This window comes from Prosopis cineraria, unplaced genomic scaffold (assembly GCF_029017545.1).
Source record: "Prosopis cineraria cultivar Desert tree isolate PC_DT_omini unplaced genomic scaffold, ASM2901754v1 PC709, whole genome shotgun sequence".
NCBI lineage: Eukaryota > Viridiplantae > Streptophyta > Magnoliopsida > Fabales > Fabaceae > Prosopis > Prosopis cineraria.
Window position 1 is genome coordinate 14494 of NW_026556034.1, and position 17641 is coordinate 32134.

The window sequence follows — 17641 nt, forward strand, 5'->3', positions numbered from 1 at the left end:
AAATATTTAGAATAAAATTTAATTATATCAATTTTGAATTATAAAAACTAGTGATTAATTCTAAAGTTATATATTCTTTTAATAAAATTATAAAAATTCTTAATTTTACTTAAAAATTTAAATAATTTTAATTTCCAAGTATTAAAAATTCCAGTGATTAAAACAAAAATAAACTATAAAAACGTAATTTGAAATTAAAAAAATTACAAGGACTTATATATATGTATATATTTATATCAATGAATAAAATTCAATATTCAACAAATACTTATAGACTCAGTAAATATAAATATTTATAAAATTATGTTTGAAAAAATAAGTGGATTAAAATGTCCCTACGATTAAAGTTTATTTTTTTTTAATTTAATGACACCATCCATCATGGGAGATAATTCCTGAAAAATATAACTAATATTTCTTGAAATTTATAATGTTGTTATTTTCTATTATTGATAAAGTCTACTCTTTATTCCTCTTCTTCTATTTATAGGATAGAAAGGAAAAAAGATTTGACTTTTTTTATATAACACTTGTTAATTTTTAACGCTTCTCTTTATATTTTTTTCGTTAAATATTTTAAATAAAAATATCAGCACTGAGATTTAAAAATATTTATTAGAGATAAAGGTGAAAACTTATTAAATTTTAAAATAAAGTTAATAAAATTTAAATTTTTTTAATTTTAATAAAATATGTTGAAAGTAATCATAAATAGGATTAGAGAGAATATATTGTGAAGAAGTAGTAAAACATAAAGTAGCTTCATTAGCCAAAAATTTTGGTCAGATTTTTTTTTTTAATATTTGAAAGCGAAGGAGTAAACATTGAATAAAATGATCAAAAAAATAAAAAAAGTATATTTTTTTATTTGACAATTCATATTCATATTCATAATTCATAATAGTTGAACATAAATCTTACAATTGGTTTCATCCGTTAGATGCCACACCCTGATTGCACAGCCGCCGTTGGATTGATCATCTCCTACATAATATAATCCCCTTCTCCCTCCAAAGCCCTCCTCGGAATTTAGGGTTTGTGGAGCCACGGTCTTTGCAGCGGCAACCTTGGATACTCTGCCTCTGCATCTTATTTCCGCATCCCATTTCATTTGCGACAATGGCGACACAGATGAGCAAGAAGAGAAAGGTTAGAACTTCATCGCTGTTTTGCTTAGTGAGAATTTGCATTGAAGTCGATCTCTCCATTTTCTCAGTTGATGTTTTATATCAGTCTTAAGCCTTTTCTCCTGATTGTCATTCCATTGCCTTACTCTTGTTTTGTTATTGTACGTATGCAGTTCGTTGCCGATGGAGTTTTCTTCGCCGAGCTGAATGAGGTTCTGACTAGAGAGCTAGCTGAAGATGGATACTCCGGTGTCGAGGTTAGAGTTACCCCAATGCGCACTGAGATCATTATCAGAGCCACTCGAACTCAGAACGTTCTTGGTACGTGGTTTGATTTATTCATATCAAAGTTTGCATCCACAAACTTTAATTTTTTCCGATTTTTCTTGAGTTAATCGTAATTTTTATCTCTTGAGAATATAGGTGAGAAGGGAAGGAGAATTAGGGAGCTGACTTCTGTTGTCCAGAAGAGGTTTAAGTTTCCTGAGAATAGTGTGGAACTTTATGCTGAGAAGGTAAACAACAGAGGTCTCTGCGCTATTGCCCAGGCGGAGTCTCTTCGCTACAAGCTTCTTGGTGGTCTCGCTGTACGGAGGTATGTTTTTGAAAGTTTTAAACCAGAAATGTGTGGCTTGTATGTGTGTGTATTTGATGCATCTTTTTGGATGCAATGTAGTTGTGTTGGATTGTTCGCAAGGTTATGTTTATCAAATGCTAATCTGGATTATCACTCTTTATGATGATGTTTTTTACCAAGTCATTATTTTATTTATTAACACAAATTCATGAATAATGCCCTCAGAATAGGCTTCCTAAAACGATAAAGTTATCATATACGTTCTGTTATTCTTATGCATACTTTATTTTTGTGCGTTACATAAATTTTATGGCCAATCCGACTCCAATATTTTGTTTTATCTTCTGTTGTCATCTATAAAGCAGATTTGCGTTTCTATACCAACTTTGTGTCGGAAGATGACTATATTATTTGTTGTCCTCCATGCGATCAAAACTCTTGAATCTTTATTCTGTTCATGTAGTGACGTTGGGGGATACATGTTGTGTTTTGATTATATATATTTCCTCCTAGCGCCTTGTGTTCCTTGAATATTATTCTCTCAATGCAATGTTATGCTTGAAAACTTGGATTGGCCAATCTTTTCTGTCATTTGAGCTACTGGACATGTGCCTTTTTTTCAGACGCTTAAATCATTAGTTGTCTTGAAACAGAGAGATTGCAGTTAATGGTTACCTGTGTTACACATGGACTTGGATACCTAGCGAATTGAATATTTTGCATGCTTCCGCCTGGTTAAGGATGTCATTAGCTTTCGATATGTTACTTGATTATCACTTGAACTTCCTATATATTTCAATAATTCATTTCTGGGAATAGAATTTCTTAACATTCATTGCAATAACAGGATTCTTCTCCACATGCATAAACTATATATCTTAATAACTGTTTGTTTTCAGGGCTTGCTACGGTGTTCTGAGATTTGTTATGGAAAGCGGTGCCAAGGGATGTGAGGTTTGTTCTGAAGTACCCATCTATGAACTGCTTTGTAGCTATGTTGCTTTAGATAGATGGTAAGTACTGTTCGATTATTGAGTAGGTTATTGTAAGTGGAAAATTGAGGGCTCAGAGAGCAAAGTCCATGAAGTTCAAGGATGGATACATGATTTCTTCTGGGCAGCCAGTCAGGGACTACATTGATTCTGCCGTAAGACACGTTCTTCTAAGACAGGTCAGGACTTCTCTAGCTCTGGTAGAATTTCTTTTTATTTATACTTCGGAGTTTTATGATGGCTTATTCTAGTTGACACGGTCCAATGTATTGTTGACTGATTGTGCTTTTTTTTATTTTTTGGTTTTAGGGTGTTCTTGGTATCAAGGTTAAGATCATGCTCGATTGGGATCCTAAAGGAAAGCATGGTCCCAAAACTCCTCTCCCTGATGTTGTCACAATCCACCCGCCAAAGGAGGAGGACGAATACAGCCGGCCTGCTGCTATTGTGGCAACTGATATTGAGCTTCCTGTTGCTTGAAGCATTTTGACTGGTCCTGTACGAGCCGTTTGTGCCAAATATTTGGCCTTTGAGTGCTTAGGTTGTCTTGTAAGCAATGTTTATCGAAGGTGCATGAGTTCAAAGTTCTATAATCTTTCCTAACTGTTTTTGATGTACTTTTGTCACAAGTTTTTACAATTCATTCAACTGTTCCATAAATTTTGGTGGACTTCAGTGACAAGTTTTGTTCTAATTCCCTGTTTCTTTAGCAAACTTGCATTTTTGTGTTCTTTTGGGCATTGTTTTCCCTTCATTCTTTGGGACATGGAGGCGTTCAAGGGTTTAGGCCTCAAGGAAAAAAAATAACAAATTTGAGGCACCGGGACAAACTTAGTGATGTTTTATCTGTACTGTATTTTGGGTTGGATTAATCAACCAAATTTCATCCAACAACAACAACAATAAGCCTTTATCCCACTAGGTGGGATTGGCTACATGGCTTGCAAGACGTCATTGTACTCTATCATTTATCAAGCTTTTAGGAATATTATTAATTAAGAGATCGCGTTCAATAATTTTCAAGAGTCTTCTCTTAGGTCTTCCTTTACCCCTCTTAATCGGACTCAAAGTTACATGTTTCACTTTTCTTATTGGTGTTTCTCTTGGTCTTCTTTGCACATACCCAAACTATCTCAATCGATTTTTTACCATTTTTTCCTTAATAGGTGCAATCTTGACTTTTTTGCGTATGTGCTCATTTTGAATTTTATCTTTACGTGTATGTTCGCACATCCATCGTAAAATTTTTATTTTTGCTACTCCAACTTTATGCTTTTGCTGTTCTGCTAGAGCCCAGCATTCACTATTATATAACATTGCCGCTCTAATAGCAGTGCGATAAAACTTTCCTTTAAGTTTATTAGGCACCTTATGGTCGCAAACAACTCCTTTAACTTTTCTTCAATTAAACCACCCAACTTGAATCCTATGTGAAATATTTTCACTGATTTTGCCATCATTTTGAATAATGGCTTTCAAAAATTTAAACCTTTTCACTTGAGGTATAATTTGATCTCTCAATTTCACTTTTAAATTATTGTTGAATAGTTTCTTACCAAATTTATAATATAAATATTCCGTCTTACTCCTATTCAGACGGAAACCTTTCGACTTCAATGTCCTCCTCCATAACTCAAGTTTGCAATTAACCTCTTTTCTTGTCTCTGCGATAAGAATTATGTCATCCAATCAGGTCAATTCCGGTTGAATTGATAAATTATTAAATTAGTATATTGAGCGGTTGAATAAAATATTGTTTATAATTTAATTTGATCATGATTCAACTATGACTTTGATCATTAATTGTTGAGATTTGGTTTTTAGTACTATGGTGAGTTGGTTTATTTGATGATAATGTTTGCCAAAAATTATGAGGACATGCTGTCCGGACTTGGTGATTCCTCTAAAATTGCGTATGTCTGTGTTGCAAAGATTTTGTGAGAGGAGTATTTAAACATGGCAACGCGCATTCTCCGGCTTTAGAAACTTTGGATAATTGCAATAGAAACATCAGAACTCAAGATTTGCTTAAAATATTTGGTGGTATTCTTTCTATCTAGAATTTCATAGCCGTTGAATGCTCATCTCTCAAAATTTGAGACTTCTAGTTAAGGTAGATTAATTGTCTAATGATCTAAATGTTTTGTGGTGGTTTCTTGGCCGTGATTGATAGCAATAGCTGAGGATTAACCCACCAGTCCCAGCATCAAGAGAAGTGGAACAACATATTCTTACATTTGTATTGGCTATAAAACAATCCATTTGTAAATGTTTGTACTTGTATACAAAACGTGACATTTGATGGCATCGGGTGTATGGCTCTAACTGAAATTTCGGTGATTTCAATTTAGTTACTTCATTCATTGGGGTATTTATAAGGCATTTATTTCAGCGTTAGAATTTTGATTTTTTTTTTTCAACAGGGCAACAAATGAATTATTGTTATAAAATTAAACAATTAGAAAATAAAGATATTAGGAGAAGAAGTAAAGATAAGAGAATGAGAAAATTTGTTATGAATTATTGTGTCTTACAGTACAAATTATATGCCTCATTTATAGGTATAGTTTTATATATTAAAGGTTATACAAATAATAAAAACAAATAAAGGATAATTAACTTTCATGATAGTAAGAGTTTTATAAAAGAAGATGAAGATGCAGAGGTGATGAAGATGCACATTTACTATTCTTGTAATATTTATAACAACTATTACGTATAGATATCTAGCTATCCACATTTGATATATTTTTTATTCAAATCATTTGCCTCATGCTCTTTCAAAACTGTTTTTTTTTTTTAAACAAAGCTAGTGTGGATTATATGTATTGTCATTCTATATATATATATATATATATTACATTTGTACATTAGCAATAACACTTTAGTCATGTGAGTTGTGCCCTATAGACCTAATTTATTAATCATATGCCGATTGAATTGTAACACCCGTCTTTTTATTATTTTTTCCTCAAATTTGTTGGGGTCAGTTGTAAAACACATTTAAATTTCTATTGCATATAAAACGTAAAATTTATACAAATTTATACTACTATTAATGGGACTTATTTTATATTTGTAAAGCACCACTCACAATCTAATTTTAACCCAAAAGAAAAAAATTACAAAAAAGGTTAGATACTCAGTCTAATCATTATATGTATTTAGTAGATTATGCTGTTGATGGAAAGCCATGTTTGGAAATGTTGTGTGTTTGTGTGTATTGTAAAACAGAACGTCAATAAACGTATATTGATAGTTGGAGAAGGGTTTGAACCTCCACCAAAGCCACCATACATTATATAAATATTAATATAAATATAAATTTATTCTGCCATGACATAAGCATGAGCTCCGCATTATTTTGTTTATTTCTAATTATAGTGGGCAAAATAAAGTAAATCTGAGAAGAAAAGAAAGAAAGAAAGAAAGAAAGAAAAAGAAAAAGCATTGCTAAAAGATAAACGCTTACTTAAAAGTATAAAATTGTAATGAAAAGCCTCGTAAACAAAGTTCGTAAGAAAGTATTTCAATTCGTTGGTAGATAATTTATAAATAAATATTGTGGATCCTGAAAATATGTCTTAATTTTGGACTTTCAGTGAGCACTCGAGACCCAACTAATTTAATTTTTTTTTATAAAAAAATATGTGAACAAGGTTTTGATTCAAGACAAGTATCCTAATTTTATTGGCAGAAATATAAAATTATTTTGTGTTGCTGTAAGAATCTCATCATTATTATTAGGAAACAAAACCACTTTTTCTTCTTTCCAACTGTCTCTATAATTGTTAATTGGTATAGTATAGTGCCTGTAAGAACTTAAAAGTCTACAGAAATGTCAAGTCATTGGGGATTGAAAAAAAAAAAAATAGACATTAGATAAGAATAAAAAATAAGTTTCATATATACCATGTACTTTCTGTGCTAATTATTCCTCCTAAAAAATTAGAAGTACTTTAATCTATTGAAATTTTAACTCTATAATAAGATGATACATTGAATCCTGAAATGTAAATCTTTTAAAGCTTATTTAAAATAAAAAGAAATAAATAAAACTATTTATAAAATCTGTTTCTGGATTTTTTTTTATAATTAAATTAGGTCTCTAACGCTTGACAAAGTTGTTTCAAACTTTCAATAGTTATCCAAATTGTAGGAGTGGAGACAAGCCAGACTCTTGTGGCCCTACATAAGTTTTCTTTTATTTAAGTGGTTTCAATTGAGAATTGGGATGTACCACATTTAGTTAATATTTCTAATTTCTAATTAAAAACTTGTTATAGAAAAACGAAGTGCGAAAATAAAAATTCAATTGAGTGCCACTCTTACCATTTATCATATCATGGAATCTTCTGTTTTAAGAGTCAATTTTGCTGCAATCCAAAGAGCTACTTGCCTATTCATGTTTTTAAACAAAATAAAGTCAATAATTTTTTTTGAAAAAATTTTGATACATGTATAATTGAACGGCACGTTTCTTTGAAAGAGACATTATAATGAGAAAATATAGTGAATGAGGGTACGTTTATAAGTGAATAAAACCAATTCTTCCTAATACACACAAAAATAACTGTAAATTAGTGATGACAACCAAATCCACAAGCAAAGAATTTGCAACGCAGACACATCATTTATCTTCAATTCTTGTCTTTTTCACCCTTCTTCCTTAATTAATTACTTCTATATTTGTGTCTTCTTGACATTATGTTTGGTATCCATGAAAGAAGCTTCCTTTTCAAGCATTACAAGAGGTAGCATGTCTAATCGAAAGCAAGCAAAATCCTACCCCTCTAGAATATAACATTAGGCATGGGTAATCAATTCACAATTTTCAAAAAATTAGTTGAAATTTTAATTTCTTAAAAATTTACATTTTTTTAATAGCACACTTATTAAATACTCTATATAAATATTTTGATAATGAATTATTTTTTTAAATAGTAATAAATGAAATAGAGATATAGTTAAAAAATAATTATAAAATTTAATTAAACAAAACTTTTAAAAATTATCATATATTATGATTTGAAGAAAACAAAGTCACTAGGATGTTGGCATGAAAAAAACTTGTTAAGAAGAGAAATTAATAAATATGGTCTACTAGTCCGAATCCTATCATTGCTGCGTTTCTCAATGGCACTTAGAATCTTCAAATCCAGTGTACTCAAACAATCAATTGGTACATAACGTGGCATAAGAATTTTTAAAAAAGAGAAAATGACAGTATGGTTCAAAAAAATTAATGATATATAATTATATCCTGATAAAATTTTCTTAAAAAAATATTGAGGGATGCTTGGTTCAACTAGTTAAGGGAGTTAAATTAATGTATCTCAAAATCTTGAATTCAAATTGTAAAATATACAATCACATTAAATAGGCAGTTATTAATAATAACAATTCTGCACAACTTTGATTCATATTAGTCCATGCAAGAGGTGGTAATATATTTAGGCATCTCATGATACCGAATGACAGAATAAAAAAAAAATCCAAAAATAGGTTGTAAAAATTGATTCAAATAGTTGCAATCTTAAAAGATGAAATTAATAACAATTAAATTCTCAATAAATTTTAAAAGAAATAAGCTGAAAATATTTCTTTAAATAATTACATACTCATATGTTCTAATTAAGAATATTATAATTTAATTCAAAATATAACTCTCAATGTATAATTAAGATTTTTATTTGCAACTAAATCAATGTTCACAGCTCATTTTGTTGAAAATTTTTCAGGAATACAATTATCATTAGTTTTTTTGGGGGCTTTTACTATCATTTTTTTTAAATCCTTATAATCTGGCAAATTATGGACCAATGGATTATTTCACTGCACAGGATTTGAAGATTATGAGATACGCTGAGAAAATGGACAATGAGAGGATCTCATTTCATGGACAACCTCATGTTCTCTTTGCACAGTAGCTAGTTGAACCCAGGAAAATCTGCTTGCTAGTGACGAGGAGGATGAGGACCCTTGCAATGATTGTTGCCGGCAAACCCCTACAACATTGTTGTCGATGACCACAAGGAACACAAGGAGGCCTATAATGGAGTTGTTGTTACTTCTTACCGACACAATAAATTTATTTTTTTCCCCGATTTTATATCTGTAAGTCACTGTTTAAAGAAATTAATGATTTCTTTATAAGTTACTTTTACGTAAAAAGTGGGCCATTAATTTTTTTTTAAATTTTATTCTTTCACTTTTTGTTTGAGGAAGTTAAGACGTTGTATTTAACAAAGAAAGTGTTTCTACAATGACACATTTAATAAAAGTAAATTGAGAAATTTTTTTCTTTCTTAAACAGTATATATCAATAAGTTAACTACTTTTTTTATATCGATGTGGTAATTAAAAATGTTTTATATAAGACTAAAATGAGTAATTAATTATTTTCTTAACGTATCTGGTTTTACATTTTAAACCGCTAAAACTATAATTTTAGTTGTTTATAACATGAAACCAAACTTGCACAAGATAATGAAGAATGAATGTGTATTGTGCGTGTGCGTGTGTTTTTTTTTTTTTTTTTTTTTACACTCCTAATTCGATAAAGAATAAAAGGATCCTTTCTCTTTTTCATAATCATCAAACTTATTTTAAACCAATTGAAAAAGACTTCCATAGAAGTATATTTTTTTCTTTTCTTTTCCCTTCCATTTCCTTTTCAAGTGACTTATTCATATCAAACATTTAAAGAATGTTTTGTACATAAAAAAAATGAGAAAATTAGTTCAATGGCTTCAAAAAATACAACTCCCATAAATTATGAATGAAGTTTTTAAACATTTTGAAATATGGCCTATTCATAAAATCAATTAAATGTGTTTTTCTTTTTTATCCTCAAAATATATTTATTATTAAAACAAAAAATATTTGATTTAACTAATCTTTAGCTAATTGGATCTTTTATTTTTATTATTAAAAATCATATTGTGCGTACTCCCTTTTTGATTTATCATCTCTGAAAATTTTTTTCATTAGATTTTCTTGGATCATCATGTTTATCTCTCGTATAGTGCTCTTCTTCATCAGAATTTTTGATCTAATTTGCTTGGATCACCATTTTCATCACAAAACTTTTCCTCTCCCTCCCTCCCTATTTTTCTTAGATATTACGAAGAGAACATTAAATATTAAAAAAAACTCCATTACTGATATGCAATACTATATCATTGATATACGACAATATATTAATGATAAACAAAGTGATAAATTTTTGCTGATATGGCTTAATATCACTAATATACTATTGTAGATTAACATAACTACACAATTAGACATAAACTTATTTAGAATTGGTATATAGTCGTATATCAATGATGTAGTATCACAAATTAGTAATACGAAAAACACATAATCATTTTTCTAAAACATATCAAACAAAATCTTAGGAAACCCTTGCTTGAACTCTGGCTCTTGTAATAGTGTAGTGTAGTGTAGTGTCATCTCCATGTCTTCATGTCAGTGAAAGCGAAACCAGTGTGAAAAATGAGAAATAGGGTATTATGATGTTTAAGGACAGTTTGGCCTTTTGTATCAAAGATAAGTTAAAAAACAGCTATTATCTTAATTCAGGAAAAGATGGGTTATTAGTTTTATTTAGCCATATAATGTTGGTTAAATTTGCTAAAGCCCCTAGAAAAATATATTTGAAAAAAGAAATACACTTATCTCAAGTTTTTTAAAAATATACATTTTGTTGTACTAAACGTGCAGTTAGTCATATTATAATTAAAATAATCTTTACGTTAAGTTCATTAACAAATAGCCTCATGTCTTGATAGATGAGTGATATGATGATTAATTAAATGTTCACATGGCAATCAAAAGTTACACAAGCAGATAAAAACTAAATCCTTATCACCAAGTTGAAATTTTTTAGTCCAGATGCATTTTTTTCATTCAATATTTATATTTAAACCAAATATCAGTTTCAACTATGATTGGATTCATCTCTTATATGAATTGATTCCGACGTAATGCCATGTGTTTGGTTTTCAATGAAACAATTGTTGAGAGTGGGATTGTTTGGCCAACAACAATTATAAACTTTGACTAAGTATAACTAAAGATAAAAAATAAACATATATTTAAGAAAAATATGAAGAATGTTGATCTGTTGGATTTAACCAAAATTAAGTGTCAATCCAAATGTCTTTAACAAAGCACATGTTTTGGTGAACACGTAAGCATTTACTAACTACACATATTGGCAAGTCACTTGTTCTCTTAATTATATTAATAATGAAATGATATTGGTATTAGCATTAATTAATTTGGGAGACAAACGAAAGATAAGGCAAGGTATATAACAGTTTGAAAGAAAAAACAAAACTCAAATCCCACATAAAAAAGTTAATATTATTTCATCAAGCAAAGGACTGCATAACCACCACGGCTTTTAGATTAACAATTGTATATTAGAGACATAATTAGATAGACTAGATCTACTATGTCATTTGCATTCTGCCCGATCAAAGCATGACATGTAGGTAGTATTAAATATAAGTTGGTTATAATATTATGGATAGTAAAGAGAGAAAAGACAACAAACTAAACATGCATTATGTTATAAAAATAAAATTAATTAAAAAAAATCACACAAGATTTTATTTAGATTATTTGAAATTTTTTAATTGAACAGACGTATCACACCCAATATATCTAAGTATTTTTCCTGAATATTATTAATATATATAATATAATGAACAATAAAAACTATTAATAATAATAAAAATATTATTAATTTCTACAATTCCATCATGGAACGCATGGCCAGGATTTGCTTTCAAGTCTACCTACGATATATTCTTCATCATCTTCTTCTTAAAAACCTCCTTCCAACCTCACCAACAATGGCTGACGTCCAAAGCCCCTTCACACTACTCTCGCCTCCTCCTCCTCCGTCTTCTTCTTCTTCTTCTACCCCGAACGCCGGCATGACCATGCTGTACTACGGCCTTGCGGTGGTCGTAACCGCCGCCATAGTGCTAGCCATGTACAACCTCATCATCATCAGACGATGCCGCCGGCGCCGGCACGCGCCGCAACGGACGACAGGGAACGACCGGGTGGTGGAGGTGGTGATCGCGGCGGCAGGGAGTAGTAGTCGGAGCTTGGAATGCTCGAACAGGAACCTGCTTTCAAGCTTCAAGTATAAGAAAGAAGAAGCAGAGGAGAAGGAAGAAAACGACGGAGGAGGAGGAGGAGGAGGGAAAGGTGAGGAATATGAATGCCCAGTTTGCTTATCGGAGTTTGAAGAAGGCGAAGAAGTGAGGAAGCTACCTCGGTGTAAGCATTCGTTTCATGCGGTTTGTATAGACATGTGGCTTTACTCTCACTTGGATTGCCCAATTTGTCGAACACCTGTTGAGGAAACGGAGTGAGATTGATTGAATCATTTCAGGTACTATGTCAGTTTGGGGATTAAGACGATGAAGAACAGTGGTTATGAAATTCACTTATGTGATTTTGTGAAAGAAGGTGAGAGAATCAAGAGGATGATGATAAGAAGGAGACGGGAGAGAGAGAAGAAAAGTTTGTTGGGGGAGATTGATTGGGAGCTGGCTTAAGTTTAACATTTAGATTTTTTTTTAGGGAGACACAATTATTTGGTTGAAATTTGAACATAGGCCGTTCGCTTTTGGTTTATTCTGTGTGTTTATGTCTGCAATATCCTTTCACCTTTTTTTTTTTTGCTTTTTTTTTTTCGTACTTTTCCCAGCAAAGTAAGCAGAAGAGTCAATAGTGGAAACTTCAATCATTGTGACGGTCTAGCTGGAAGAGATGAGAGGGAAATGAATAGCATGCTTCTGGAGTACTCAGTGTGAGGCTTAATTGAATGAAAGAAAATATCACTTAAAAAAGAAAGAAAGTACGCATTTGTTTGGTTCTTTGCAAACAGCAGAACAGACATGCCGTGCCAAATTTAGCTCAAATTCTTTGTTTGGTATAAATAATATATACTATAGTTCATGTCGTTCGCTTAAGTTCATGTTCAGAGCGTAACAAATTGGCAAAAAAAAAAAAGGGCCGTTATTGGACGGTTTAGGGTTTATTTGGAAATTTTGAAAAAAAAAGAATATAAGATGAAAAAGGAACAAGAAAAAGAATTATCTGATGCGAGAGTCCAATCTATGGAATAACTTTTTTTTTTTGGGATAAAATAATCTATGGAATAACTGAAAAGGCAAAATTTGGACAAAATTTTAATATAACCCATGGGACCAATTTACGTTAATTCATTTTCGATGTCAAATTATTACAATCTTTTAAAATTAATACAGAGACAACCTCCTTTACTTATGATCTGAAGGATATGAACAGATGAAATTTTGTAAAGAAACACTAGGTTGAACACAACGTCCAATCGGTTATTGGAAATAAAGAGAATGGAATGGATTAAAAAAATAAAAATAAAATGATTAAAATGTGGAGGAAAGATTATTCAACTATATTCATGAGGGAAGAAGGATAATTTAATTTATAAAATTAAAAATCACGATTCATAAAATTTGTAAAGAATGTGATAATTTTCCTATCTATAATCTGTGATATAATGTTTTATCATACTTACTATAAGAGAAAGTAATTTAATTTATTTTTATTTTTATTTTTATTTTTATTTCTTTAATCCATTCCAATAATATCATTCATGCACTTCAAAGCCATTTAACAGCTTGGAAGGGCACACAAAATCAAGGCACAAGAAACCGATATCAAATATAAATTTGCTAAATACAAAATCTATATCTCAATTGTTCAAACAATGCACCACGTGGCTAGTAAAAACTGACGAGGAAATTTTATTTAGAAAAATATCCATTTTGTCCTATAATCCTGAGTTCATGAAAGCCTGGCAGAAGTTACCAATTATGCATAACATGGACATGGTATACAAATATACTCCACTTCTCCAAGTAAAGTTGGAGTGTACATAATACAGGATGAAGACTACATTCTTCTTAAATTGTCTAACCTTGCCTGCAAATCACTATCTATCCCGCCGTCGTCATTTCCAGTAGTTTCGACTTGAGGCACCTTTGCCTTTGCCGCTGGGGCAGCAACAGCTGCTGATGGTGCATTCACAAGCTGTGCATGACATTCAAAGTTGTCAGGCATTGTTAGAAGATTAAATAGTCCACTTTTAAGGAAAAGAAAGAAGTTGAATAATCAGGAAGTGTTTGATATACCTCCTGGTTTACATTGATTCCGATCTCATCTAGAACCTGGTTCACTAGTTCCTCTGTTTCTTCCTCCTCCTCATCTCCTTCCAAAGCATCATCTATTGCATCTCCCATCACCTCAGTCGTCAGTTCCATCCTCTCATTCTGTCTCTCAAATTCTTGCATAATTTTCTGTAGAGATGGCAAGTTCATCTGCCTATTCATCTGTCCCATTGCTTTTGTCACACCTTTCATGGCCTCCCCCATTGCTTGTGTTGATTTCAAAGTCTGGAATTTGTATTACAATATACTTCAACTTCCAGCACCCAAATACAAGCTAAAGCACATATTTTAATCACCAATGAAGGGTTTATCAATCCATATCCATGGAAGTTGCCAGTCCGCTGGGAAATCCTTTTCTAATAACAATGCCAGGAGCCTCAAAATACAAGTTCATCCTTTGCAGACTATTTTCCAGTACAAACCAAAAGTTGCAATTATATGAACTACAGCATACCTGAATTCTAAGTGATACACCCTGGAGCTGTGATTTGAGCTTATAAAACTTTTCAATCTGATGCCTTGTTCTAACAAGATCTTTTGCCATCACTCTAACAGCTCCCTGGAAAGTAAAAGGCATTTACACCAATTAAGATTGACATTGGCAAGACACATGCCACCTCCTTCAAAGACAAATCACGTGTGAACCATAATAAACTGACAGACAAAAATTCAGCATTACAGACAGTCAGATTTGGGAAGTTGATCCACATATTGAAAGTAAATCAGAATATGTAGGGCAACAGACTACCAATTCAAACAAGAAAAGAAAATACCCTTCATATGCAAGCCAGCTTGAGTCACTCCCAAGAACTAAATCTATGTAAATTTTCATGCTTTAAAATGATATCAATTTTCAAACTTTAAAAGTAGGTAGAAGTAAAGTACCAGTAAAAATGACTGCATAATTTTCTTACTTTATAGTTTGTTCCAATGACAGGAAATTTAAAAAAAAAAAAAAAACACCCATTCCAAACGGTAGTCATCAAGATGAAATCAGTAGTTCTATTTCGTCCACCAATATGTCCATGGAGATCAAGTATTTTTCTTCTCTAACTCGTAGATTTTGCAAGACACAAAGAAAATGGAGACTGTTAGATATAATAATGTAATTAAAGACAGAATACACAGCCCGAATTTAATGGCAAGTGTAAAGCACTGTAAACTTAATGACTATGAAACAATTCTTAACATATTTCAAAAAGGAAAAGAAAAAAAGAAGCCTTTCTTTCTTTTTGGTAGGATGGGATTGAGAAATCCATTAAGTCTGCGATGGCTATTTGCCTGATCATGTGGAAACATTTCAATCTGCAAAAATACTAGGAATATTTGATTTTTGTCACATGTGACTAGCAAAGTGGCAATTACAAAGCATGTGAAATTAACACAACAAAATGGTCAAAACTGATAAAGCAAAACTGCTACTCCCATTTTGCTAACTAAAAAAATGAATACCAAGATAACTAGATGTGCCACAACCAGTTCAGCATGAATATACAACATGCTACTTCAGAAAACGAAAGTAAAATAAGAAACCAAAAGTACAAAAAGAAAATGCCATACCATCTGGCCTTGTTTGGCGCTTTTCTTTATCTCTGAAATCAGTTTCTTTTCTTGTGATTGCAAGCCTTGTCTCTCCCGCTCTATTTCTCTAATTGATTTGTCCAACATTCTCTTATTTTCCCGCAGAAGTTCTGAAAATCACAAATTACATTCACGCATTATATAATAAGCATATAGGGAATTGCAAAGGGCATCAGAGAAAGGCATGTTAGAGGCCCCTAGCCCAATAAGGTATATAGGGATTCCATTTGTAAGGTAACAGAGAATACTGTTACGAGCATGTCAAACAATAAACATGCATACTTGATGATGGTATGCATGCAAGAAACTAGCAAACAATTTCACTCGGGTATCAATTTACATCCAGTGAACAAAGTTTATGTGCAAGCAATTACTCACTTAGAATTATGATTTTTATAACCATAAAAGTTATACAAGGAATTTAAAACTACAACATCATTGCACAACAGCACAGTGAGTTATAATTGAAGTTGGCAAGCAAAAAATTACAGTTATTGTAATTTTTGCTCAGAACAAACCACATGATACGCTATATTATAAGGTATCATCCAAACCACTGATCAAAAAGAAACAAGGGCGATTGCAACAAATTTCATAATTTGAATCACAAGATAAAATCAATAATCCGGATTTAGCACCCCAATTCCCAATTTAAATCCTCAATAGTACGATCGAATACAAAGCGCAGCCAATTAGATTTCCCCCACAAGATATATCAACAGAAGATACTTTAAATCCCATTCAGTACTCATTATTTGAGAAAATTAATAAATAAAATGAAAGAAAAGCACATGAACAAACCTGCGGGAGTTTTTCTCTTTCCGAAGATAAAACTCATGGTGATTGAATCAGTAACCACAACTAGAAACCGAAACCCAGAAACTCAATCAAATTTCTACAATCAGAAAACCAAAGCCAGTCAGCTGCAACCCGATCGGATGATATTGGGGATGGATTTAGAGGTCGAAGATCGTGTTGATCGATCAAGTAGGTTGCTTCCGCAGTAAGCGTTAAACGAAGGAATCATCAATGAACGAACCATCCCATCTTTTTCCCTCCGGGAGGCACCTGCTGCTCGAGGGACCCCACTTCTCATCGTTGATTCGTCGTTTTAAGTAAACGGCGACTCCTGATTGGGTCGTCGTGATTTGGATCGTTGGGTCATTGTATGTATGGGCAACTCGAATACCCACTTACGTCCATGCCGTGCCATTTCCTTTTGGTGTGGTTTTTCAAAATATGGGGCCCAAAAATTAATTATGGCCCAACAATGCAGAAAACATTTTTAAAAAAATTATCTTTAATTAAATTCAACAAAACTTGAATCTAATTCAATCAAATAGTTATCTATGTGTAATATGTTATCAGCCATCACTAAACATTTTTTTTTTTCAATATATTGTACAAAACTTGAGAAGTTAGTCACTCTACTGATTATTTCATTTGTTAAAAGTATGGCACTTTTTAATTCATCCATGTTTAAGACATCATTATACCTTTCTCTCGTATGTACTTGTTGCGGATAAGAGAAAAATGTAAATATCTTCATAAGGACTTCTAAAATTTTGAGGCCTTCCTCAGATTTGATAAGTTCTAAGAGTCCAACTTACCTAAAAATTTTGATATAAAATTTAATACTCCCTATACCTTATCATGAAAAACTTTCTTTATAGTACTTAATATAAGACTCTCTATTTAAAGTATTAATCTCGTTCCTTAAATCTTCTTTGGTTTGATATTTCTTAACTAGCTAATCTGGTAACTAACCAAATAATCTCTCTGATTTTAGAATTTTAAGATCATAAACTAATTTTAAATAAATTCATTAATGAATGTGAAGTTTATTGTAAGGATAATGGAGACGGTAATTATGTTATGTGAAAGGCATGAACCAACACCCCCTTGTTGAATAATTCGTTGCTGATACAAGGAAAGTGTGATTTGCTGAGTTACCATGAATCAACTTAGCAACGAGCAAAGCTCACATTGCAACTTTTTATTCAATAAATATATTTCTTCCATTCGTGTAATTATGTTGAATTTTTGTTATTTACATATATTTTTTTATTAGAGATAATCCTATTTAAGATATTGTTGAGTATTAAATAGTGGTATCTCTCCCAA

At 31.6% G+C, this 17641-nt stretch overlaps 3 protein-coding genes across 3 annotated transcripts; 2 read left to right on the forward strand and 1 right to left on the reverse strand.

The window, feature by feature from the left end:
• The first annotated feature begins 993 nt into the window (after positions 1-993).
• On the forward strand, positions 994-3390 carry LOC129298095 (40S ribosomal protein S3-3). The gene is made up of 6 exons (XM_054936512.1): positions 994-1149; positions 1301-1448; positions 1551-1722; positions 2604-2658; positions 2744-2875; positions 3006-3390. The coding sequence occupies exons 1-6, from the start codon at positions 1120-1122 to the stop codon at positions 3174-3176; spliced, it is 708 nt and encodes a 235-aa protein (XP_054792487.1). The 5' UTR covers positions 994-1119; the 3' UTR covers positions 3177-3390.
• An 8134-nt stretch (positions 3391-11524) lies between these two features.
• LOC129298097 (RING-H2 finger protein ATL52-like) lies at positions 11525-12656 on the forward strand. The gene is made up of 2 exons (XM_054936514.1): positions 11525-11999; positions 12433-12656. The coding sequence occupies exons 1-2, from the start codon at positions 11564-11566 to the stop codon at positions 12438-12440; spliced, it is 444 nt and encodes a 147-aa protein (XP_054792489.1). The 5' UTR covers positions 11525-11563; the 3' UTR covers positions 12441-12656.
• Positions 12657-13490: 834 nt separating this feature from the next.
• Positions 13491-16613, reverse strand: LOC129298096 (vacuolar protein sorting-associated protein 2 homolog 1). Its single transcript, XM_054936513.1, has 5 exons — positions 16319-16613; positions 15497-15627; positions 14391-14495; positions 13901-14161; positions 13491-13799 (listed from the first exon to the last, which is right to left on the reverse strand). Exons 1-5 carry the CDS (start codon positions 16353-16355, stop codon positions 13662-13664), a joined length of 672 nt encoding a protein of 223 aa, XP_054792488.1. The 5' UTR covers positions 16356-16613; the 3' UTR covers positions 13491-13661.
• Between the last annotated feature and the right edge of the window lie 1028 nt (positions 16614-17641).